This window comes from Rhea pennata, chromosome 2 (assembly GCF_028389875.1).
Source record: "Rhea pennata isolate bPtePen1 chromosome 2, bPtePen1.pri, whole genome shotgun sequence".
In the NCBI taxonomy this organism is placed as follows: domain Eukaryota; kingdom Metazoa; phylum Chordata; class Aves; order Rheiformes; family Rheidae; genus Rhea; species Rhea pennata.
In genome coordinates, this window is record NC_084664.1 from 52,825,046 (window position 1) to 52,851,997 (window position 26,952).

General features: G+C 39.0%; 1 protein-coding gene across 8 annotated transcripts in view; it reads right to left on the bottom strand.

Moving 5' to 3' along the window:
* PDE1C (phosphodiesterase 1C) overlaps window positions 1-26,952 on the bottom strand; it is a 313,258-nt gene that overhangs the window by 12,670 nt on the left and 273,636 nt on the right. For 7 of the 8 annotated variants that reach the window (XM_062569517.1, XM_062569519.1, XM_062569520.1 and 4 more), the window contains 2 exons: window positions 25,611-25,910; window positions 22,217-22,291 (listed from right to left, as the gene is read on the bottom strand). In XM_062569517.1, the coding sequence (XP_062425501.1) occupies window positions 22,217-22,291; window positions 25,611-25,910 (375 nt within the window). Of the gene's footprint in view, window positions 1-1,288; window positions 8,398-22,216; window positions 22,292-25,610; window positions 25,911-26,952 lie in introns of those variants that run through there. The other variant, XM_062569523.1, reaches the window with a different exon arrangement.

Below are 26,952 nucleotides of genomic sequence, written 5' to 3' on the forward strand. Positions count from 1 at the left end.
ACTCTTCAGGAAATCAGTACCAGTGAACCTCTCACACAGAAGAAAGGAACCAAAAAGGAAATTGGAATATCAGACAAACAGGAATACATGGAGTATTTCATGCTTATGTTGAACTTTACATCCTCCTTAGAGAGCTGCTTCTTTTTTTAAGGAAAGGATCTGATAAATCGGGTTGTTGGGGGAGTTTAAGAGCAAACAACTAGAAAAACATTAACAGTGTAGGAATATTCTATTCATTACTTGTGTGGTGCTTCATAAACATCTCCATAGTCTACCTGTGAAATAATTTACTTTGTAGAAGATGGCATGTAGAGGTGTTGCACTGCAGCACAGGGCATCAATGCTGTGGGATCGATACTCCAAGTGACATAGGAAAAAATGATGTGAGCAAGTGTTTCAGTGGGAATGAGTCCTCTGTTGCTGGTTTAGATGCCTTTATGGACTGTGATTTCAGTCTTCCTAGAAGAGACCCAGAGACTGGGGATATCTTTGTGTTTGAACATAGAGTCAGCATAATGCTTTGACAGACTCTACCACTCTAAATGTGGGATCACCACCCTCCTCTGTGATTATATTCACAAGGCAGTTACAAATATTCCTGGAGACAGCACTTTCCACTTAAACCATGAAAAACACATATAACCACAGATGGCAACAGTATTTGCTGTCACTCAGTAAATATGCTTGGGATTTGAAACAAAAAACAAGGGTTAGAAAGCTGAAATCGGAATGCAACCCCCTCCACTTCCCCAAAGCTATTTGGTTTCAGAATATAAGGCAACATCTGGTTTTGAAACCAGATCTCACAGTCTCACAATTGCATTGAGAAGGAGTACATCCACAGCATTTCTGATTTCAGGCAGATGTCATATATTCACAAACGAACGTTGGCAGTGCAAGAGGGCAGAGTGAAACTGGGATTAATGAAAGCCAAAGGACATTGCCATTTAGAGGAACAAGGAATCATGAGGTTAGCAAATCTAATCTCCAGACAGGTAGAGATTTACCTCAGATTCCTTAAACAAGCTATTTCCACCCTCTACTACAATTTTCCTGTCTTTAGAAAACGAGATAATGACATTAATTCATCCTCCTCATAGAGGTTTGTGATGAACAATGGATGCTGTCCAAGCAATGTTCCCACTATGCTAAAAAATAGTTGATTATTGACTAATACTCTACTAGTATTCTGGAGCTGGATACTGGAAAACAAATGGCAAGTTCCATGCCTGGATTGGATGTAGAAAGCATCAGAACAAATTCAACCCTTCTACCACTTGAAAGCAAATTAAGCAGAGACCTCATTGTTTTTATTTGGTAATAAGATGAACATACATGGACTCAGTTACAGAAAGACTGGAATGCTGAAAAATGTTTTATACATTTAGAGACCACAAGCCTCTTCTTTCAAATAAGGAACTAATAAATACATATTGTTTAAAATTATTCTCAGAATAGTTGAGAATACTTGGCATTACATGGCAAGATTCATATCAGTTTTACATTTTTTTTTCCTTAATGAGTCTTTACAAACTAAATAGGTTTTTTGGATACCTTACCCATCCAGTCCCAAGAGCAAACTTGCATTGAATTTTGCTTTTAAAATGGATTTTTATTTGTTTTCCATCCTCTGGCGCAAAATAGTACAATAACCTGCCTCTTGCTTCCATGAAAAATGTTAGAGAACAGGTGTATATTGTTTACTTCAGTTCAAGAAAGACATTTCCATTATCAGCTCTGCTAATACAAACATACTCTAAAGTTTATGTTCAACTTCATACATAGATTTCCCTGCAGAATGCCAGCTGAGAAAAGGTTATTTTACAAGACCAAGATCCTTGAATTTGGTTCATTTCCCCTTATCCCCCTTAAGAATAGATTTAACATTCCTTAGCGTCATTAGGACCTGTCACTATATGTTTGAGCAAAGAGCAGTGAAATCTACTGACACAGATAAGACATAATGTTCACCCTTCCTCCCTGCTGAAGGTAGCCAGTGCACCAACATATGCCTTTATTAAAGTGCCTACTCATTGAAGTGGCTGCAAAAAGTAGCATTATAGTCACAGAGAGAGATTTTCTTATTTAAACATATTGTGGTGGAAGCAGCTCCTACCACAGCAAAGGAAGACAGCACTACCTTGATGCATTGGCTTTATACAGAACTGCCCCGCATTTAACAAGATGCATGTATTTCAGGTATTTAGCCTTTGGCCCCAGATGCTGCAGCGGGACTAGCAGGACTTTGCATGCAACTTCCTTCAATTTCAGTGCAACTAAAAGACTGATCAGGCCCTAGGTGTTATTTTGCTGTAAGCTGATGTTGCAAATGCAATGGCTTTCACCTATAGGAGAAGAAGGGGGGGGAGGGGGGAGGAAAGGGAGGAAAAATATTCCTGTGAGAATCTGGGCCTGTAGACAACCAGAAGTTCTGGTAAAACCTCAACCAGAACCCTACAATAAAAATAGCAAATATTTAAAAAAATTGCATATAAAATTGTATAAAAATATCATCCAAGCAAGAAGAAAAGGAAAATGCCCACTCTGCCATTCTACACCCAGGTTTTATCACTAGAAAACCTCATGGCCATGAGTAATTTTGCTTGATATATGTACTCCTACAACCACCAGCAGAGACAATGGCATTACATATATTCCTCCTACCACTGGATAGCTTCTAAAACCGAGGGATTACGAAAACACAACAACCTGTACACGTGCACTGGGAAGCAATCAAAGGAATGCAAAATGCCAACAATGATGTGCCAAGAGGCTGGTGATGGAGTGTTGTTGTGTGTTTAGATATTAAACCAAATTAGCTAAGACCGGGCTCTGGACTGGAAGACCGTCATTGCTTCGAGTCCTGAGCCAGTTTGCCTGGAAGTAGCTCCATTTTTTCCACCCTCTGCTCAAGTCCGCAGAGCAGAGAGCTCATGCCTCTAAGAGAGGCTGATAATGTGCGTCACAGCTGTGCTGGGGTACAGATGAGAAATCTCTATGTTTGCACAGGAAAAAAGGGAAATCAAAACACAAGGAGAAAAGATGGACGCAGCAAACAGAAAGGCATGGATCATGTTTCATTTTAACAGAAAAGTGTCAGCAGCAGCGGTCAGGTGCGATGCTTATTCTTTGACCACAGTAATCAGGTAGGAAAAGGGGTGCTTGGGACTACAGAACTCACCTGCCTGTCGAAGCAGGCTGAGGATCAGAGTAGGACATACACCTGATGTTAAACTGAGACTGAGGCAGACCTGCTCGTGCTGTGGGATAAGCTTCTTCACCATCCTCAGTGAGAGCAGAATTTGTGCTTTAACAACATGAAAGCCTATTTATTCTGTTCTCCTTTCTACCTGGCCAGCAGCCGCAGCTGCTCTCCCCAGCAATTTGCATGGAGTCTAAATAATATAATCAAGACTTTTAACAGCAACAGCAAGGGTGTTACCAGATTTGCATGCTGGCTTTCAGGCATCACACCAGCACACCTCTGAGATCAGCACTGGTTCAAGACATGGGAAAGTACAGGGTCATTCTTCCCTTTTAATTATTGGATGAGGTGATAGATGAAAAGAAAGCAAAAAAAAAAAAAAGGATTTGATTATTTGATTGTGCTGTCCTTTGTTGAGAATAAATGGCAAAGTATAGATCAGTATAGATCACCAGAGGATAAGTTTCTTTACAAAATGATCTATGAGGAAAAATGATCCAATAAGGAACATTTAAGAACATCTCATGAGCTCCTGGAGATAAACTAGTTGATTCCAGCCAAGGCCATAAAAGTACTGTCCTAGTCAGTTTTCATCATTTCTAATCTGAATGGATTATTGTGTCTTTTAATTAAAAACTAGGTCAGAGATCCACCGTAGAAGCCGCAGAGACTAACAATGAATGTGTTTGCTGTTCCCTTTAACTAGGTGAGCTCACGGATCTTCTGATTACAAAGCAGCTTTCTCTACCGTACTAAAATCTGTCTAGTGCAAACTGTTTTTGCCGCCAGATTGAGCACGTGTGACCTTAGTGTGTGCATATTCAAACACTGTATATTCAAAGGATATGTTGTAAAACCATTTTTCTCTGACATAAGCAACTACATTTTGGAAAATTTCTTTCCAGCCACAAACTTATGTTTAAGAAACAAAGCAGTGAGGAAGAGGAATCTGCCTCTTCCGTTCACCAGTGAGGAACCAGACCCCCAAATTCCAGATTTGTTTTGCTACTATACATCCTACTGTATGAAAATATACCAGCTGAAGCTACATAAAAGGTTGCACTTTTAGGTAAGCATCAGTCTACTTAGATTGACTACTTTGAAGTACATTTTAAGCCTAAAATAGCAAAGCTTTTTTTTTTTAATCTCCTACTTATTTACCGCCTCTGCAGCAAAAAAGTTGATTTATGGCAACTATCCTTCTTCTCTAACATGGAAAGCAACGGTGATATCCATCACCTTTTTGTAAGGAAACACAGAAATTTGACTATATTTGCCTATATTGACTTAGGCAAAAGAAGTTGCGTAGCTTGCAAGAAAAGCCACTGGCCGTAAGTACTTGATCCTATCATTTTGAAAGGGTGCACCACAGCCATTATATCTAAAAAGCTTAAAATAATTCTCTCTTTTCACGTGTGTGAACACTTTTTGACTGTTGTCACAGAAATATACTTTAAATCACTGCTTGAGTGCAGACCAGAGAACTGTTACCCTTTGAGTCATTTGAGTAATGACCAGGATAACGACATATTGCTTTTTTTTTTTTTTTTAATTATTGTGTAGTCAGGAGCTGAAGTGCTAAGTCACCACGAGAGAGAGGTCTGCCAATTCCCTCAAGACTAGTTCCAGTTAAAGGAGAAAACATTGGCAGAGATACTTCCAGTGATAGTGCTCCCTATTTTAAGGGGGTAAAATGTCTGGATTCTCCCTCCTACATTAGACAACAGATTCTGGGGGTTAAAAAATCTCTGGTGCTCATCCAGGAAGGCAAAGCTTTTGGAGAATATATTCATTTCCCTCACAGAGGCCTTCTTAGTGGCACACAACTTCCCTGTCCATTCCTCCCTCCATAAGGCGAGTCCTCTTTGACCCCACAAGATCCTGTGATGCCTATTTGCAGGCATTCCCAAATAAATCTACTGCATTTCAGCATGAGATCAGCATTATTAGCCCTATATTTTCAGTTTTTCTGGCTTATTCCTTACTTGTACAGTCTTACAGATGGTGGAAAAGGAAGGCCTCTGAAAACACAGTTTCCATACATCCAGGGAAAAGTTAGGTAAGGATGTAACAGCAGAAATCCTTTCTCACTCTTTATAAATAGAGGTCATGCTATTACCTGATATGGACCTAATCCTTCTCTCTTTTTTTCTTTTTTTTTTCTTTGGTGGAATAAAATAAGAGAAAGTCATTCTGTATTTTTTTAACTTTTATTATTTTTTTACACAATTGCACAGTGGCTGATCTCTAGTTTAGCTGGGAGGTGTCTAAACATACCATTCCTTGGCTCACAATGCACTAGCACAGTGCTGCAGAGTGCTCCAGGGAAGCAGATAATCAGAGTACAGTAATGTAGATGTGATCCCAGGAAGAGACTCCATGACAGATTATTCCATCTGGCCTAATCTCTTTGTAGGATCTTAATTTCTACACTTCACTTTCACTTTATGTAGTTCCAAAACAGAAGAGATTTCATGGGGATGTTTTTTTAAGTGATAATAAAAAAATTATTAAAAAAAATGCAGTACCACTGTACCATACTCAGACACTTTAAAGAGAGTAGGAAAATCTTAGAGCTAGATCTGCCCACCTATATATTGCAAAACATTTTACTGCATACCTTTGTGCTGAGATCAGTAACTTCTGTGACTAGAGCATCTCTTCCAGAACAGCATCCAGTTTGGATCTGCAGCATCAAGAGATGGCAAATCCACCAATTTCCTTGTTAGTTTCTGCCAGTGGTGAATACCCTTGACAGTCAAGGAAAAGTTTTTTCCAGGCTGATTTCCCACCTTTGTACCAGTGCACGAGAAGCAAGGACTGACCAGGTGTGAATAAAGCAGCCCTGCTTCACTATCTGAAAGGAGTCAGTCCCAGAAAGAAAGAAAACAAGTATCAGAAGTAGATGAACAAAAAGATTTTCATTTTTAAATTATTCCAGTCTGCACGACCTAAGGTATTTTAATCATGGTACATTACATAAGGGTAACTAAAAAATATTGACTAAATTCTGCTTCACTGACCAAACTCTTAATCAGGATATGTTCCTTCTCACTTCTGGGACTGAGTCATCGGTGGGATATTTAGTTCTGTATTAATGATATGTCATCAATGTCCCATTAAAGAGCTTAGCCAAGGCTGGATCTCGTATTCTACCGCTCCTACCAGGGCTGAATGCTAGCTGTAAGTGGAAAGGGGAGGTGGGAAAGCGCTGTGGGATGACATAGCCCTTTCCCCATTGCATGACAGGGAGCACACTCTGCACTGCCTGTGGGGCCACTGTCCTCTCAGCACCCCTTCTCTCCTCAGTAAGTCCACCCCAGGATGCGCACACAGAACTACTACCAAACCAGGAGCTCACGAACGGGAACACTCCGTGCCTTTGTATTTATTTTACTTAAATGAGCCAGTACAGCAAAGCTAACTGTGAGTTCTGAGAACTGCAAGAGCTATTTTCGTATGTCTTCCCTCTGGAAATACGGAATTAAGTGCAACCTTTTCATAGCATGAACTTAATCTAAATCTCTGGCTTTGAACAAACCCCAACTTTGGTGTCCAAAAAAAAAGAACTCAAAATGTCTCTAGCTGCAATAATCAAAATCCCAGATACAAACACTCCTGAGTGAGAAAGTATTCATGTTTAAATGTGAATATAGGCTGAGCTCACTGCTGTGACTTCTGCTAGTGTTATGTGAAGTTCATCCCTGTACATGCACAGTTTAAGCAGGAACACAGACTCCAGCTCTAATATAGGCTGGTGGTAAAGTCCTGTGCTTTTGAACACGAAAATGAGTTACCGTCCTAAGCCAATGTTTTGAATGTTCTCTACATAGCAAAGAGCCATGACAGCAGTCCAACTCCTCATAAAATACATAGCACAGCAAGACTGCATCCTGAATGAAAAGGGAGTCAGGCAGAAAACTAGTGTATGAGTATATATGCATGTCTTGATTTCCACACAGATAAGTAAAATCATTTAAAATAAACTGCACCCCTACCAAGATCCCAAGCCAGAAAAGCACTTACATAAATGATCAACATCCTTAAAAAGACACTTTCCTGAATCAAGGCCTGAAGGAGGTATTTTTAACACTTCCTCTTTAAAAGGGGCCAAAATTATGGCTTCTTTCCATATGTTTAGCTCCACTGGATGTCACAGTTTATATCTATTGACTTCCAGTAATGTATTTAGGACACATTTTGTTGTTCTCTATCCACACTTCTCCATCAATGCTTTTCCTTTCCTTTAACCTGTCCATCCAATCAGTTATGAAAGAAATGTCACACTGAGATGAAAGTAGGAATCAATCTGTGTGATTCCCTGCTGCCCTCTTTTCCTAGATCTTCAGGTCAGACAAAGAGTGGTCACAAGAAGCCCATGAACAAATGTTGGGAAATAGCTCATTACTTGTAATCTCTAGTTAAAGCAGACACTTCAAGAAGTACATGCACTCGGAGTCTGACAACAAAATTTGCCCCAAGGGAATACCACTTCTGTTGATCCTTCTTTCCTAACTGCAAAAACGCAAAAGCATTTTAGAAACAAAACCATTTTGCTATCATTGTATCACACAGGAAAAGCATCACATCCTAAAAAATGGTCAGTTAATGCTACAGATTCACCATTCATATGCACGAAATCTTCTATAGTTAGGGTAAAACTTAAGTCAAATTCTCTGTCTACCGGCTGTTGGAAACACTCTTGGGAAAAAGAAAAAAAAAAAAGAAGTGAAGTATTATCAAGCTTCTTCCCACGATTTTTGATATTCTTTTGCATCATCCTAATGTGGGTTTCACAGGCTGAAGCACAGCAAAGGGTAATACTGACTTTTGAAGACGACTTTCATCTATTTGCTTGACCTGTCCAGAAAATGGAACCATTTGCATCAGGAAACCACCAGATTCTTTTTAACAAAAATTTCCCCAAAACAACAAAAGATGCACATACACACACACAAACAAACAAATAAAAATAAAATCAACCCCCCAAACAAGGCCCCCACCCTAGAACCCAGAGTCATTAATTGTGAAGTAGCCAGTGGGAGGAGGAGTGTTTTGAAAGTTGTTTAACGCCTTCCCCAGAAACTGGTCTTTGCGGAAGGAGGAGAACAGGAATGAAGAAGCTCAGCTAAAATGATGAAAGAAATTTGCAGTCTCTTTTTATATATATATATATTTTTACTCTTCTGTATCTGGAAAAAAAAAGAAAAAGAAAAGTGTCAAATGCTGCCTTTCTTCCCTGTGTCCAAGGAGAAGGTATTCTGGGAAAGAAAAAGAAGGGTATCAGTTTAGACAGACCCATTCCCTCCAAGTAGAGCAGCTTTACTAAAGTGTTGAAAGTCCACAAGGTGAGGTGCACTGGAGCTTAGCCAAGCCTATGTCAGCTCATCAAACTGACTTGACTGGAAGTCAGTCAGGTTGACTGGTTCTGCCCTACACAAAGTTAAACTAGCTGTGCTAGTTTAACACTAAAGCTGTGGGAGGTCAATCTTTGAAATCAGTAAGATCATGCAGTAGAATTTAGTGTGGTCTAACCACTAAGTTTCTTCAGTCTAGATCTCTTTGATCACCCTTGCTCACTAGCTATTTCAATACATTTTTGCCTGTAAAAGCAACAGCACTGGACATGTCGTTTGGGGTAAAGAAAATGCTCCAAACAGAAAAGAGCCCTATCTTTAAAGGTCCCTTTCTCCCAAACACCTTGCAATGAAAACATAACCTCACGTATACACAGGTGCTTGAGATCTAACCAAGGATGTGCATTATACAACCAGCTCAACTTTTCTGTAACTGAAAGCTAATTTGATACAGTTAAATGTAAAACTATCTCCGATCAGATTACAATGGTTTATGAATTTGGTGGCCATATTCTAATCTTCAGAAGCTATCTGCCCAAGGTAGCAAGTAGCAAAGTCAGTCTCTGTGCAATATTTGCAGGCGTAGACTAGAAAATAACAAAACAACGCACAGAAAAATCAAAATGCATGTTGGTGGAGCTAAGCCATATTCTTCCTCATTGAATGGCCAGCCCAACTAAAGTCTAACAGGCTCTTGCATGTGATATCTGTGCAAATAGCAGAAAAGGACATATTGTCAAAGCTACAAGTTTACAAAATACAGAAAAAGTATCTCCAGAAGTAAGAAATATTAATATTGCCCTTGACCATAATATAATGCTATATCTTGCCGTACAACGAATTTTAACAAGTCTGGTACATATGGAAAAGTTAAGAAATCATCTCTCACAGGACAGAGAGGATGTACAAATATGCACTTACAATTCTAGATTTGCCTTAGATAATTAAATTCCTTAACATCTTTAGAAACCCAAAATAATCAATTGGAGGTAATAGAATTAACTCTCTGGACAAATATTAATAACTCCCTCAGCCTCAAAATTAGGTTATATTTGACTAACATCATCCTGAATGTACAAACACAACTGATTTCTACGTGGTTATCCCACATGAATCTTCACTATGAACAGATCTCCTTGAGGAAAAAATTGAAGTTAAGAAACTTGCATTTAAAAGGATTTCCCGCTCAAGGAAATTCAGCTGAAGAAGAGGTGAATTTACCAGTAAGGGTGTGCTTGCCTAGGAAGATGTGATTATATCAGAAAGTCTTTGTGTGCCTTTCAGAAACCAATTCCTTTTGTCTACAGGAATTTTTGTTTTTATCTAGGCAGTGGAAAAAAGAAGTGACAAAAACCTTAAGGCTTTGCTGCTAGATCATATTACCTCTGATGTATGCATAGCAGTGGCTGTACAGGATTTATTAGTGAGTTGGTGCCATTTTCTTCGACTATGTAGTTAGCAGGGGGGACTTTTTCTTTTAAGATAGTCCGCTGTAAGTTGCTGTAACAATATTTTGTCCACTGATGTGAGTCTAAGCTCCTACTGTAAAGATCTAAGCTTTCTGCATTTCACTGGATTTATTTAGACTGGATTATCACATTCCCAGCACTACTGAGAATATAATCTACAGTGTGCAATAATAACAACTGTAACAATAGCACTACACTTTCCTGACATCTCCCATCTAAACAGTTCAGCCTAATTTACTGTCATTAAAGGGGTCATAATAATCCAATCAGACGCATCATTAGCCACTTTCTAAGGAGATGATACTGACCCAAAAGAATGGAAGGAGATAGGTCCATTAACTGGATAAAATAACAGCTTTGGGTGGTCATCATTTCTGAATCTCTTAAAGGATTTGCTGAATTGCAGTTGGAACCTGACACTAAGAAGTACTACCCAACGTGCCATCTTCTGTTCCTTTGCCATCCTCCATACTCACAGGCCTATCTCTTTTCACCCCTCCCATCTCCATTAACAAAAGAGGGGAAAATATAATGCCTTTTCCAGAGTCTAGAAGTTCCCTGCGGAGAACTGAGTCATGTATTGCTTTTTGCTTCTGTTAGTCACATTATCAGCTTCAATGAGAACATTGTAGTGCAGCATTTACTTTAAATTGTTTTTCTACTTGGTGGAGCAAATGTGTTGGCTTCCTTGCTGAATTTCCCTTTGGATACAAAATAGCTTTCCTAAGACTACACTAACCTTGGATATGATTCAGCCTCTTTTTCATTTCAGCACAATAGATCCAGTGCAAATATTAGTATGCATTAACAGAGATAATTGAAAGAGGAAAAAGAATGAATATGCTGGGCTCTGCACACAGGAAGACGCTTAGTTCACTCGGCATGTCACTGTGGAGTTTATATTGTTTATTAAGATTGTGTATAGATTCTCCTCTTGATCACCAATGCAAATACCAGAGACTCCTGGAGTTCTTCATGGGATACCAGCTCCCACTGCGAGAAGATTATTAAGTTCATTTCTGCTTTCAGCTTGCAGTTTATACAATGGCGTTTTTAACATGCGCTCACTGGATCAGGAATGTATATGTTTGCTATACATACTGACATACTGAAGGAGAAATATACAGCAGTTTGTCCTTTCCTTTACACAAAACCATTCAGTGGATAGCTACAGCCATACAACAAGGAAGCTGGCTGTCGGTTTTGCACAACCAGTGATTAATCTCACACATTCACATCTCTTTTTATGATAAAACAAATGTTTAGGAGTCCTGAGGCCTCACAAGAACTATCAGTTTTAACAGCTGGCATTTATTATGCCTGTCTAATTCAAACTTTTACAATCTGCTACCCAGTTGGAGAATAGGAACAGAGCCCTAGAGACATTCAGACTGAGGTGAGAGTTTAGACTGACTCAAAATTACACCTGTTCTGCAATGACTCGTGGTCCCAGATCCTCACCGAGTGCAATGCTAATTATACTAGCTGGAAATGAAAAGCTAACCTCTCTCAGCACAGCCCCTGGAGATGGCCAGCCCTGCCCCTCTGCCGAATGCCTGCCCTCGTGCCTCTGTTGCTGCCTCCGAGCTGCAGAGAGCAACGTGCTCCCCGGAGCTGGCCCAGGGCAATGCCACCAGTGCAGGGCCACACCAGGAGGCAAGGCTCAGCCCTGTGGGTTTCAAATTTTCCTTAAAAGAAAACCTTGCTATTCTCTTTCCTAAAAAAAATGAAAGCTGAATGCAAACTGCAGGACAGAATGATGTGGAATAATGATTTAATGGGCAGGGAGATTTACACAAAATACTTAGTTTGCTCTGGTGAGTAACACATCTCTCTTTATCAGGATAGTGTTTGCAAATTTATTGCACGCTACTTTCTCAATTCTCAACTCAACATTATAAACATATTTAATAACGAAGGAGACACATCATGATTCCATAATCATCCAAGATTACACCCTTGGATTTTCTTTCTAAGCAGATTATGGTAATCTTGCAGCTCACTTGTGAAAAAGTAGTGCTTAGCATGTACAAATTTGATCTTCTTAACATGTTATATGAGTATTACTATAGGGTGGCAGAACACCACCACACTACCAAATAGCTTTGCCCTGAGATACCATTACCCCAAGATATTTTTGAGTGTCTGTTCTAATTGCATAGAAAAAGCTACACAATCTTTTATATATATATATATATATTTTTTTTTCCCTGCTAAGCAAAAGAAGAGAACCTCAGTGAACCATATGCATCTAGTATATCCCCTATTCAAAACACCATGGTGATGTCTTTTCAGTAACAGTGAAAGTGGTGGCAAAATCGTAAAGATATCAACAAAAAAATCCAGCATACAACTACGTCAAAATGAACATTATTGTGTTTTGGATATTTTGTTTTGGAAAATTTAGCAGAAAAAAATGTATCTTTGTGGTCTTCTCATATCTGTTAACTCAGATGCTCTCATCCCGTGCCAGTATCAGTAGTGTGTAACACAAACTGGGGCAGTGTTACATTCTAACATACACATACTTCCTGTCGGAAGGCTTCCACTTGGCAGAAAACTAAATAGATGAAGCTTAAACATAGTAGGACTCTTTAGCCTGAAAAGGGAGAGCTGCACAGAGAACTTGATAAAAGGTAAATGAAATTAAGGGCAATGCTGAGAAGGCACGTAGGGAACAATTACTCACTGTTTCTCACAATACATGAAGGAAGTTACAAATGAAATTACCAGGTAGTAAATTTGAAACAAAGAAGATGTTATTTTCACATAATGCGTAAGCAAATTTTGAATTACATTGCCTCAGGATGTACATACCAAAGGTGTACCAGGGTTCAAAAGATAATTAGACAAATTAGTGGAAGAAAAATCCATTGAGAGCTATTTAATTCAAAGATTTGACCTCTGCATTAGATCTGCAGCAGTTGGGAAGGTGTGGGAAAGATCTTGCAGATTTTGTTCTTTGTTCATTAAGACCCTGAGTATGAAATGTCATCAGGTAGGTGATCGGAGAGCTAAACTGACTTCTGGCTTGGCCTAGCGTGGGTATCTGAATGCTCACAGGAAAGCTGAGATGGTGTTTGAAATTAGCCTCTGCCCTCACTTATTAAAAGAAAACAAATTCTCATAAAATATTTTTAAAATACTGCATAAATAAAAAGTTTTAAAATGTTCATATTTGTAAATAAAATTGAGTTTCTCAAACTTTTCTAATTTGACATCAAATTTCACATCCCCATGACAATTTTTCCTGAAACATTTTTTCTTTTTTTTTCTTTTCTTTCTTTCTTTCTTTTTTCTTTTCTTTTTTCTTTCTTTTTTTTTTTTTTTTTTTTTTTTTTTTTTGAATTTCCAGCTTCCAGAATTTAGAAAAATTTGGCCTGGTTAAATTTGGAATAAAACCCCATTTCTTGCTCCTGTTTCTCTGACACTTCAAATATGATAAACCTTAACCACAACAGTTAAGCTTTGGCTTATTAGGATAAGGTTATTCCAAAGTCTGCTTCCTCCATCCAGGCACTGGCTGAAACGACAACAGAAATTACAAATGGCTGTATGGCACTTGAGGTCATACCATGCTTGCTCTTGAGGCAGTGTACAGTCTGAGTAAACTGGTCTCAGATAACATATAATCAAAAAGGTGGTCACCCCCGACACTAAACATGGTGGAAGTATCTGCAGCTAGCAGGGACCAAGTGCTAAATGGTTTCCATGGGATACCGTCACATATTTAACTCCTTTGTTGACTAACTCAGCACCTTGCAGGAGTGACCATTTAATTTTATAAGTTTTTTCCAAAAAGTCTGGGTACTCCTTGTCTCCCCTTCATGCCAAAATGTGCTCAGTTGTAGGTGTTCCCCTTTGAAAAGCACTGCTAAAACTGTTCAGTTAAAGATTCAGGGCTCAGAACAGAGTGAAGGAGTCCAAAATTTCAGTGCTCAGTCTCATCACTGGATGATTTTTTCTGATATTAAAGCCATTTGGAAAGCCTTTTTAAAGAGAATTAAGACTGTGAAGAAATAAATAGTGCATGTTTATGCTATTTTCTTGCTTCTGTTGCATCAGAGATGAATGAGGCCTAAGGAACAAAGTTCAGAAGATCAGTGAAATGAAGAAGAAATACATGTTGTAAGTTAATTCATCTTCATTATCTGTCTTTTTGATGGATGAGAAATTTCAGAGAGATTATTTCCTCCAAAGAAAACAGAACATTACTCAAGGTGCCTGGGTCCTGTTTAAAGCAAGGGAAAACAATAACGAATACTGTTGGGAAAAAATTCTGCATGCTTGTTTTGTAACTGAATTTAAATACCACCATTCTAATTTAGCAGATGACCCAAGTGCTTAACATTCAGCTTGCTATGGGGAAAAATCATATTAGCATAGAAGGTATTCTGATTTTCAAGCTTCGGCACATAATTATCCCTAAATCATTCAGACTTTAAACAATTTCTACTCCTGTTCACACTGATCTTGAGCTTTATGTTTGTTTGACAGCTTGTATTACACATGACCTGAAATCACTTCAGTGATGGAAGAAAGAGATTAGCTTTGTTCTATTATATATTCTATGATTACCAGCACATTATGGAAATTCATAACAGCAGAGAAAATAAAATGGGCGAACTAGCAAAAGTTTAGTTTCACTAAAAATGGCTAAGTTTCCTGAGTAAAGTTTGTAGGAAAGAAAAGATAAATTCATGATGCAGAGAAGCCTATAGAAGCAAATGCAAAAGCATATTCTGTATCTGATAATCAAATATAATAATAAAGGTCTGACCATCTTCATGATAAAAGCTGGATCATGGTTTTCATAAAGGGCTGCTCTGTCATGGACGGAAACTAAAGCCTCAGTACTTTCCAAGGCACAAGAGGCATGAGCCACCACAGCCAGAAGGATAATCAAGGCCAGCAAAGTTTTCAGCAGAAGATATGAGTCAGAATTTTGTAATTAGCACTGGTCAAATAATTGCTTCTTTGATTGAATGACTAAACTGAAAAATTAAAATAATGCTTAGCTCTGGGTCAGACAGAAGTAATTGCTTTCATTCTCTCAAGGCAAAAAAACCCAACTGTTGAGAGGTGGCTCTTTTTTGTGAGCGGTGGTGGGGAGTAGAGAGGAAATGAAAGATCAGGCTGTGCTTCTCACCTGACCCAAATAATTTTTTTTCTTTTTTTATCATTTACTTAAAGCTGGTAAAAATGCAAAACAGAAACACCATGTCAGAGCAAAACTTCTTAGTCAGTTTTTTCTGTCTTTTCTGTTTTTAACAATCACTTATGGTGAATTGGACTCAAATTCCCAAACCGCACATTTTGACTAATACAAGTTGCAATTTTTCTTCTTCCACTTTTATTTATAGCCTCCAAGTCCCAGGTTATAACATCAGGAATAACTAATCAGCAGTTTAGAAGCAGTGGAAAGAATGAATTGTCTAATGATGGACTGATTAATGGTAACAAATACTAAAGATTAGTATTAAAGTACAAGTAGAAAATTAACTTGTAAAATTACTCTCTTTCCAAAAACTTAGCTCTTTGTCCAACTTCTGTTGACTGCATGCGGCAGAACCCTAGCCTGAGCAGCCCAGCAACATTGGTGTCCCTTTGCCTCTGCCCCCAGGGAGACACCAGCCAGCAGGTCCTGCAGGCAAAGCACAGGGCATGAAGGCACCTACAAAGCACCCAGCTGGCAGTTTGGACAGTACAGGTTTTACATTTGGATTCCCATACACTTGACTGTGTTGTTTTTTTTTTTTTTTTCTCTTTCCTCATCCTCCATTTAAGTTATTTTGTCAGAGTCCCCATCTGGTAAAATAACTATGACTGGGATGTCCAAATTGGAAACTGTCCCATACATTTGACTGTGTTGTTTTTTTCTTTCCTCGTCCTTCCATTTAAGTTATTTTGTCAGAGTCCCCATCTGGTAAAATAATTATGACTGGGATGTCCACATTGGAAACTAATTTTTCCACGGCGAAGGGACAAGGAGAAGGCTAGGGGCCACCAACCTCTCTTCAGGAACCATTTTAAATTCTTCTGTCCCTTCAGTCATTGCCTTCAGAAATGATCTTGTTTCTCTTTTAGGACTAAGCGTTGCACAAGTGTTGCACCTCTTACTGAAGCACAGACCTTTTATTCACTATTATGTATGCAGTCTGTCCTAAATGGGATAAGAAGGGCTAAGTCCATACAAATGGTCTATAACAAGCACAAGGTCAGGCTCATTTCCCTACCAGGGACAATAAACTGGTTGATGATACAAAACCGAGGAGGAATTCCCAAGGGAACAGTTACACATTCCTACTATGGCTCTAGGGAGCCATATCTGGCTCCTGTCTCTGAGGAGCAATGCAGCCATGTGCTATCTCTGACCTACATCCAAATGACAAAAATTAACCTGAAAATGCTCTGTGTAAAGTTAACTACTTAAAGAACCCACCTACACTATTTTTTTTACACCATGCAATTGGAATGAATATTCCTAATATTCACTCAGACCTGAAATCAATAAAAATACTACTCCCAATTATTATATTTGTCCCATATTCACACTGCATGACTTCAAGTGAAATAGAAGTCAAAAGCAATCAAACATCTTAAGGAGTTCTAAAGGAAAATCAGGTGCTTTTCATGAGATTTGCACACACACACACACACACACACAGAGAGAATAGAAAAGTTGCAAATTGTATGCATATTTATACAACATACATTTCTATATTGTCTCCATATTCTCATAAAGCATGCATACCACGGTGCCATAATACTCCTGAGATCAGGATGCTAACAATGTATTTGGTGTTTAGTTTCAAAAACCACATCACACAATGTTTATCCTCTATTCGGTATTAGAACTGCATAACACCTTCTGAAAGTACATCTCTTTATGCAAATTCCAGCTTGCCTTGGGTGCCACTTGCTAAGACACAGTCATGTTTTTATTAAAGAGTACACAAAGGATTTTAAAAAGCACAGAAGGTTTTTAATCCTCTTGTTATTCTATATTGCACTATTATGGAACAGTTGTTCAGCAGAAATAAGTTACGGTGAAATATGGTTTCTGGGTAGTAAAATATCTTTGTGCTTTCAAGGAAGCTTTTTAGAAGGTGCCAGTACAATGCATTCTGATTTCTACCTTAGGGCAATAACCTCTAAAGTAATTAAAATAATAGGCTATAAAAGAAATATAAAATAGAAGGAAATTGTCTTTAGAAATATTCTTATTTCTACTACTGCAATTCCAATTTGCCACCACTACTGGATTCTGACACATACTATCAAGCACTATCAAGCACTATCTAATGGAAACACGGTACCTGTGTGTTTGCCTTACGAACCTAAAGCAAAACAGACTTTTTGCTTCTGGAAATCATGGGAAAATCAGCTTATCTTTTGGAATGGAAATAGAGAGGGCACATTATCTATATGACCTGAAATTTACCCTTCTTACCATTCTCAAGGATACATAGGCATATGTTTATTTATGCGCTTGAATGACCTTATTTCAAATAACACTGGCATTATGCAAATAACAGGAACAGAGTTTTGTCACAGGAAGCAGGCTACTTAGTGTTCACTGCTACTTATTGGTCTTGGCTAGATTGATATATAAAAGACACTACTGAAAACTATACCTGCAGTAGGCTGCAAAGACCAACAATTCTTAAATTGCTGAAAGGCTTTGCAAAAGCTACATTCCCCCTAAATGAAGCTAAGGAAGAACCTTGTTAATTCAAGAATATCTGGGATAAATGTGGAGGCACCATCATGCCTCCATTACAAATCCCTACAAAAAAACGTTCCTTCACCAAAGGCATTCTCGGGTAACAATACTCTGTGCCAGCTACTCTGTCACCACAAATACTTAATTTTGGGGGACACCTGGAGCAGAAAGAAATGAAGCCCCTTCACTGTAGCTTTCTTGTCAAGAAATTGTGCACATGTCGATCAAGGAACGATTGTCAAGAAAAATTAAGACCAAAGGCATGGTCAGTGAAGAGAAGCTATAGGAAAGGCTTTTAACTACTGTTAGACAAAGGTAAGACTCAAGAAAATCAAAATACAGAAAGACAAAGGCCTCAATACCTAGTAAGCCTGTCATGTACACTCATCTAGATTCTGCCTATTTAAAAGACTACATATTATATTATTTCCTGTGGCTCTGGGTAGAGGAACATATTCTTGAAAGATCACCTATCAAAATGCATGGTTACAATACGACCACGAGGTGGGAGCATTGCTCATCACACATACCCAAGACACACTGATTTCTTTAGCGGTATTAGTCAAGCAAAGAGTACATATATCCACTGTATTTTTGGGCTATAACCCGTGAATTTGCTTGCTTACCACTAGAATAGCAGGTCCCCAGAACTAATATTTAAACATCCTCTCAATTTTCTGTAATTCCTAGCTGAAAAAGAGTAACAGAATAAACTGCACTTTGGCCCCTGGAATGAAGTGTTGCACTGAAAACATTCTATTAACAACACAGGATCTTTTCTCATTAGGAAATAAAATGAGAAGCAGGTAGAGATAATATGTGAAAGTGGAAGAGGGGAAATAATTTCCTCATTTATTGACAGCTTTGTCATCTGAGCAAAAAATAATTGCAAAAAGAAAGTCTATGAACGCAGAAAAAAACTACTTCCATGTGACAACTACTTACAAATCTCCATTTGAAGTGTTGAAAAGCAACTGTTTCACTTGGGAAAACAAGGTTTTCCAAAATGGTTTAACAAGGTTCTGTCTCACAGAAAACATCTGATGAACTACTTGTGCTGATGTTGTCTCTGATAGGACCATGTCTTTATATGGGAAATGGCAGCCCCATATCTCTTTCTTGGAATTGAAGATACGTACATTATTGAACAACAAGATTGTCTGTCCCACAGATGAAAGCATTCACTTATTTGCCCAAGATCTACTCAAAGCAGCTATCTGAACACTAGACTAAAATGAGAAGAAAACTATCCCATGCTTAGGGCAGGTTTAGCCCAGTTGGTTAGAGCGTGGTGCTGCTAATGCCAGGGTCATGGGTTCAATCCTCCTACGGGGCTATGCTGAGAGTTGGACTAGATGATCTCAAGAGGTCCTTTCCAACCTTTCCATTCTATGATTCTGTGACTAGTATAGAATTTTTGAAGCAGTTAATACTGAAATCTAAGGCACGACTGCAGCTTATCTAGACATCCTCAAACTAGCTTTAAAGTACTTGGCTTTGGCACAGATCGACTCAGTTGTATGAAGTTCTGCCTAGATGTGTATGTAACTTCGTTGGGCCCTAGACAGCCCGTCCTCTGGTCCTGGGAGGTCTGTCTACTCACCTACTTGTAGGTAGCTTAAAGGTAACTCAGAAACAGAAGCTACATGTCACATCTGTAACTTGTTCAATGACTCTGTGTCCACAAGGGATGGTTATCCCATGTGAGCCGGCTACTTGGTTCTCTACGCAGAAGGAGGTGGAATACATTAGAGGTGTTTTGGCATGTATCTATCCCAATAACAAGACGCTACAATAGCCATCTTTCATATATTCTCCCAAAGCACCTTGGACTTGGATCCTACAAAGATTTATCTATGCATGCATAATTCTACATACTTTCAGCATGCTCTGAGGAGCTACCTCAACAGCATTATTCCCTGGGCAAGAGTGTGATGTGTGCAAGAACCATATACTCAGCAGCATCACATACCCTGTGGCTTTCCTCTCAGTATGAAAGATGCCTGCGCAGCAGGGGCAGGGTAGCAGATGTGGGCACAGTCTGACCTAAGCTGAAGCGTATCACACAGAATGGCACAGGGCTCTAGCTATCGCTAGTGAGTGGCAGAGAAAAAGCAATAGCTCTCACAGGATCTGGTAAATCTACACAAATGTGCACCTGCTTAATGGGAATACACCCCAGCTGCAGACTCAGCAGAAGCTTTAAAACCCAAGCACTAGGGCTGACACTGCAAAGGTCCAGGCTGAGTTTGATGCACTAACTGCTGAGTGCAATATAGCTACAACCTTCATCTTTCTAACTCTCTGCCTTCCTCTTTCTTCCAGCACATGAAAGACTGTGTACTGGCATGTGAGAAAGCATATGTTCAAGTAAATATTTTGGTACTCTGCAAATAGCCATGTATTATCCATAGCTAATGTTCCCTTCTCTTCCTCCCTCACATGGCTGGTAAGGAGATTTATTCTAGCGTGAGTAATGGATGGAACAGGTTGCACAGAACTTGTCAAAACTAAAGTGCCAAACATAGATCTTTGCTTTCTACGGCACATCATTCACAATTTTTCTTCTGATTTCTGTCAATGAGATCATTGGCTATGACCCCTCTCTACAGCACTTGAATGAAAAATATTCATCCTACAAATTGTCCTCAAGTGCTTACAGATGCTTATTCACTGTAATCAATGTGTCCCATGGTATTGGCCTTTTCCCTAAGGGGATGAGCAGAACATTTTCTTGCACAAGAACAAGCAGGCATTAAACAATTAACAGCATACAAAGACTAGTTAGCTGTAAAGAAACAAATTTAGTTCTTCACAGTTCAAAGCCATGAAACATTTCTTAGTCCTACAGCTGGACTACATTGCTGCTCCTCTACCTTTCCTGAGGGAATCCAGGCTTTCAAATGTAACCTTGTCCTCAAATTTAGGGGTTTCTGGGACTATTCCCTTGGTAGGGTGCTGGTCCTAAGCCTTCCTAGAAAGCCCTCACTCTCTCTGCATCCACTTTGTCCTGCTAGGGCTGCTGCTTTCCAACACAGCCGCTGCTAGGCCATCACTCACTACAGCTGGGAAAGCAGCCGTTCTGCCCATTAATCCTTGTGGGGCCATTACAGCTCTATACCCCAGCGCACACATTCATGAACATCTGGAGACTCACGTTGCTCTCTGAACATTTGTGCTGAATTAATAGCACAACTGCAGAAAGTGCCGTCAATGGTACTTGTTCGAGACTGTTTTCCTGACTGAAACTTCTCAACTGTGTAAACCATATGACCTTCTAACAAAATAACTAAATCTTCCTGAACAGTCCTTGCTAAGAGGGCTGTAAGTATACACTAATGTGTCCAAGATTAATATATGCCTCTGGATTACCTGTTCAACATTCTTTGTCAGGGCATCACATCTTATTTTTCACGTTGCTAGAGCAATAGGAATACTAAGTAACTTTCTGAAAGCAAAGAATAAACTATAAAACACAGTATCATTCTAAGCTGCATTACTTACAATGAGGTTGTCTTTCTTGACCATCAAAACCAAGTACTGTATTATTTATGTTTAGGAATAGCTATGTTTCAGTGGATTTAACTGAGGCACATATGCACAAAGGAAATGTTAGCTCTCACATGTGTTTCCATTTATATTACTATCTCACATTTAGGCAATCACTTCTGAAGCAATGTGGGGTCAGTTACTATCTCAGAGGCCATTGTGCACAGCTGAGGAGATGCAAAACAATAAACATGTCATACATCTTATAGCTGTTTTTCCACTTTGTGAGGCTACTAAAACATCTGTGGAACTTTACAAGAGGCTCAGGGCTGTTTGAAATTATTCTCAGAGGCCAAGGAACCGTTCTCTGACTTGGGATTATTTCAGATGCATCCTTTTTTCTACACTATCCTTAACATGCCTCTACACTAATGTGCTTGCTCATGCTTGCTTCCCACACCTGTGGTTCCATAGCACTTGGCAAATTCCCACTTACACAAATAATCCAAGAAAGCTTTGTGCTTATATTGGCATAGTAAAACATGGAATCATAAAAAAGCAGATGAACCTTGCACAGGTTTGTTTTTTGCATCCCCCATGCAATCTGGCCTAACTGAGAGCAGAATTTGGCCCAAAGGAAGTCAGATAGACAGAACCTCACAAATCTGCATTTCCTATCAGCAACTTTAATAATTCAGGATTTTTCTTACAGGCACTGCACAAAAATTGATGGGTAAGGAAAATGGCTTACCAATAGAACAAATAAGTATTGCTAGGCCTTATGGAAAAGAGATGATTTTCCCCAACACTGCCCCAATGGCTTTTGAGAATCTGATAACCACCTTTGTTAAGTTTGTTTCTGGTTACTACAGATTTTTCTTCCTGTTACAAGAAACTATGTCTGTCTAGAAAACAGTAGATTGCATATAAAAATGGGTGAAAAAAATGTAATAAAATATTAAGTCCTTACCATCTGTTTTCTTTGATTCATTTCCCACAATAGATTGATCCTTTTTGTCTGACTTATCGTCTTCCTTTAATTCACCTAGAGAAAAGCAGTAAGAAATACAATAAGCATTTTAATGCAGACAGTACTTTATTAATGCCTATAATCCATCAAATTAGAACATCAGAAAGATGTGTTCCTTAGGAGAAAATACATAAATTCAAAGTGAACTGGATTTATACATTATTATAGAGTAAAGCACCAAAGTTTATCCAACTTCTACACAAAATCAAGCTTTAAATTCTGATTTAAAAGTTATTCTAATTGCTAATACCTCTTTAAGTGCACATGCAAACTCATATTCCCTCTTGCTGTGCGTAGGAAATTAAAAACCTGGAGCACATTCTTTGTTTCAAAATGAATCTCTGAAACATCTAGGCTTTCAGAGGACTAAGACCCTCCAAGATTTCATCATAGCTCTTTCTAACACAGAACCATCTTAGATATCCCAGACAGTCCTACATAATTTTGTCTCATTTTCTCTTATCAGCCTTCTTTACCCAGAGACTCATTTTGGCAAGTCCCCTGATGATGGTCTCGGAGAACAGTCAAGCATCCTAGCATTCAGTGCTATTTTTTAGAGTCCCTATAGCAAACCAGGATAGCAAGGCAGAGCAGTATCTGAGGCAGAACTAAAATGGCAACTGGGGCTGGGGGGGTCTTTTATGAAGACAGGAAGGTTCATCAGAGTCATTCTCAATTTCTGTCCATTATTAGCAGGTATTAGTCATACAGGAGCACAGCAGATCTTCCCAGAGCATCACCTCATTGAATAAGAATCTTGCCAAATTTAACGTTAAATATAAAATAACTTTAAGGAAGAGATCTAGCAGGATGGAGCTCATTCAGCCACAGCATCAGAGAAGGTCTCCTCCCTTCAGATGCGCAGAGCAACAACGATGCTCAACTGATGGGAGCAGGCAGCCCTCCTTTCGCTCCTGAAGAGAGCTCTAAATTTGGAACCCACCTTTCAACGTGAAAGAGCTTTAATGAACAAAACTTCATTTTCTAAATAAGAGGTGCATCACAAGGCGTTATCAAAGTGATGCTTATTACAGCTATATTACCATTTTTGTTACTACAGCTACTTTATGGCCTTTGGATCAGGATTATAGGCATAAATGTGTTTTACAGGATCTCATTTGCCTTCCAGATAGTCATGTCCAGTGGATCAATGGACTTCTGGAGCAGCTCAGAAAAGAAACTGGAGTGAAACAAGGTCTTCCTCTTACACATTGTGCCCTAACCGCTGGGATACTTCTTATTCTTGGATGTTAGAGGAATGATCTTTCTCTCTCTCCTAATTAAGTTTCTCCATAGTGTAAAAGAGAGATGTCTTTGAAGTCTCGAAATATTTAACAAGATGGAAAAACATGTCCTGTCCAGTTCTCATTTAAAGCAAAAACTTTCATGTTTTTCTGATTAAGCTCATTGTGTGGGTAAGAAAAAATGAAAGCACAAGGGCGTAGGACAGCCAGCTACGTCCTCAGCTGATCACATTGCTACTGACTCTAGCTCCTTCAGAAAGTGGCCAGAGAGGTATGAGCAGCTCCAGGCAGGACTGAGATGTCTGATTAAGGAAGGCAGCCCATTAAAGGACACTATCTTGAAGAAATGAATTGAAAAGGCATCTAGCAAAGCACTAAAGTCTTCTCGCATTTCTTCCATCATCATACGGCTGATAATAATGATAAGCTAATAATACTTTATTTGACCACTGTATAAAGAATTTGCTCAAGTCTAAGTGTGTGCAGGCAGAGACAATGAACACCCACAAGTATGTTATTTCATAGCTTGATCCCTCTGAGAAGGCACGTGGGCACTGACTGAGAGAGATTTCAGACTCCTCTGATGAAACAATTTCTGAACTTTCATTGAATGTAAGTTATTATGAATAGGACACTTTTGAATATCGTAGTATCTACTATGCCATACTGCCAGCAGCAGAGCAGAACGATGATCATAACGATCTTTTTGAAAGGGATTACAAAGGCAGAGAGATAATAAGGCAAATACTTTACGATGAGATATTAACATACAGGCGTAAAGGAAGTTGCAGTGAACTCAGAGATATGAATGTTACATTTCATCAGTCTCCAAAGACCCTGCAGTGATTGTACCTCATAAAGGCCTTTTCCAATAAATTAAAGAGCAGGATTTCTTTTCCTGAGAAAGAGACTAATTTTCAGAAATCATTACAGCTCCTTTCAAAGCATTTTTAACACTTGTAGCAGAAAGATGTTGCAAAAAAGAAAAAAAAAAGAACCGTCAGAAAGCACTAGAGTACACTTAATCCCTCTATTGTTAGAAGCATGTAAAACAGAGGATTTGGGAAGCAAAATCTTGTGCAGTCTGACTGGGATTTCACATGTCCCCAACCTTTTTGTCTTCTTGGGGGCCTGTTCCCATTCAGCTACATAACACTGTCCAAAGAAAAATCCCATAAATGACAGAAAACTATAGTATAGCTCCCCATAGTCTTTCCAATCTAAAATACTAATGGCAAAGTAGTACCTACCTGTGGGAAAGTCCTGCAACCAAGGGACATACATGGAAAATGTATCAGCACTGTTTTAAACAGAATTCCTGCCTCTGCTGCTGTCTAAACCAAAAACTTGTACTTTCAAAGCCGGATGTTCCCAGTGACTTGTCAGCTACAATTACTTTACCGATCTTTGCCTGAATTTTTTAACACTCTCAGGCCTGTATGTTCACTCAGACTTTTCATAAAAGGATGCCTGTGAGTCTGAGTTTTTTTGTGGTTTGGGACTGGCTGAAAATTGCCAAGTTTGTGAGAAGTTACAGGTGGCTACACTCCCACTTTTTGGTAATGGTTTAAGAGAGCTTGAGGTGGGAAGGGAAGGACAAGAACAAGAGCTGCCAAGAGACAACTGATCTGTTCTCACATGGTTAAGAATTTTTTTAATATATGCAATTTTCCAATATTTTCCAGTATTTTTTCACATTTTTCACATACAAAATATGACTTTTATTTTAACTCAGTTCTAGAGCAAGTTAAAACACTGGAATCAAATTTCTGCCAAAAATTCTCCAAAAAAGGCTGCTTCCCCTCACAAAAAAGAGATCAAGGGAAACAGCAATTTATTTCAGCCTTTAAGTGTGGATCATACTTGACTGCTTCATTTTCATGAGAAAAATCATTCTGTCCTTTCCTTCAGAAGTGAACACTACTGAGGACTTGACTTCACAGCTTCCAATTCCCATATGGAGGCAGCTATACCAACTTCCAGGAAAAGGCTCTGAGCCCAGGGTGTCTTTTCTCCAAGTAGCCCCACCACTGAGGTAAGATACTGACTTTATGGATAAATTCATCCTTCAGTAGAAGAACAGAACTTACCATTCTGGATATGCTGTTTCTCTTCTCCCATTGCTTGATGAGAGTCCACTCCTTTATCTGTTCTAGATGCATTTTTCCCTTGAGAGGCTTCATGTTTGCTCACCCCAGTTTGTTGAGTCCCGTTCACATGATTCTGATTGGAATCCGCACTTTGGTTTTCTCCAACATTTGGTTCTTTGCTATTTTCTGTTTTTGCTGCTGCTGCATCTTCTGCTGGCTTCTTCTCATCTTTTTCTTCTGTTTTCTTTTCTTCTGTTCCCTGGTGAGCATTTTCCTCTGCTTCTTTCTTAGCTTTTTCTTCTGCATCCTCAGCAAAGAGAGAAGCAAAACAAGAAAAGAAATCACGATTATCAGTAAATTTGACAGGAATGATACAACGTATGCATCTAAAACCACTTCAGCCCTCCACATGCAAACAACTTCTATTTAGATACATGTAGAAACTGACTTGGCAAGGGAAAAGGAGCACAGAATAACATAAGAAAAGTTTCTAAAAACACTTCATGTTGACCTAGCTGTATATTATGTGCATGTCCATTTTTCCCACATAAGGTCTACCTTTGCAAATGGGTTTCCTCAAAAAATTTAAAAGGAAAATTAAAAAGAGATATTAGCTATGTAAGGCTTTAGGAGTGAGGAAGTTAGTTTCATTTCTGACATTCAAGAACCTGTCACACCGAATTTAGTTTTTCTCATACTGTGCCCTGTAACTTTAAGCATTTAAAAACTCCTGGTTCTTTGAAAATCCACTTTGTCTCCCTGATGCCAGATATCTTCCAGTGCCAGCTTCCCAATCTTTTCCTTTGCACTTACTATTATCCTTTCTTTGTAACTCCATCCTTTCTTAGCAAACTAGTATATTGCTACCAGTACCTGCCCTTCCATCCCAAAGCATCCCAAAGTCACTCGCAAATACGCAAAAGTATACAGCGAGAAGTGAATGTTAAACAGTAGCAGCATCTCAAATTATTGCCGTTCAGATAAAAATAAGCTCACAGGGAAGCCAATTTCCCCCATTTAAAATACTGCTCTTGTTCCTATCCAAAACCTGTGTCCTGGTGCCACAGAAAATACTTAACTAACGTAGGCTATAAATTGCTTTAGCTCTAAGTTTTGAGACGGCTACCTTTCTAGCTCAGGTGGGCAGCACAGACCCAGGTGGACTAAGCTACAGGGGCTCTGTGCTGGTTCCTGGGCTGAGTTGGGAATTACCACAGAGCCACGGTCCCACAGTACCATGCTCAAGTTGATAAACCCAGCAAGGATACACAGGCTCTAGGCAAGGCCACTATAGATTTCTCCCTTTCCCATGATGAATAAGGAGTTAGACCGCAAAAGCAGC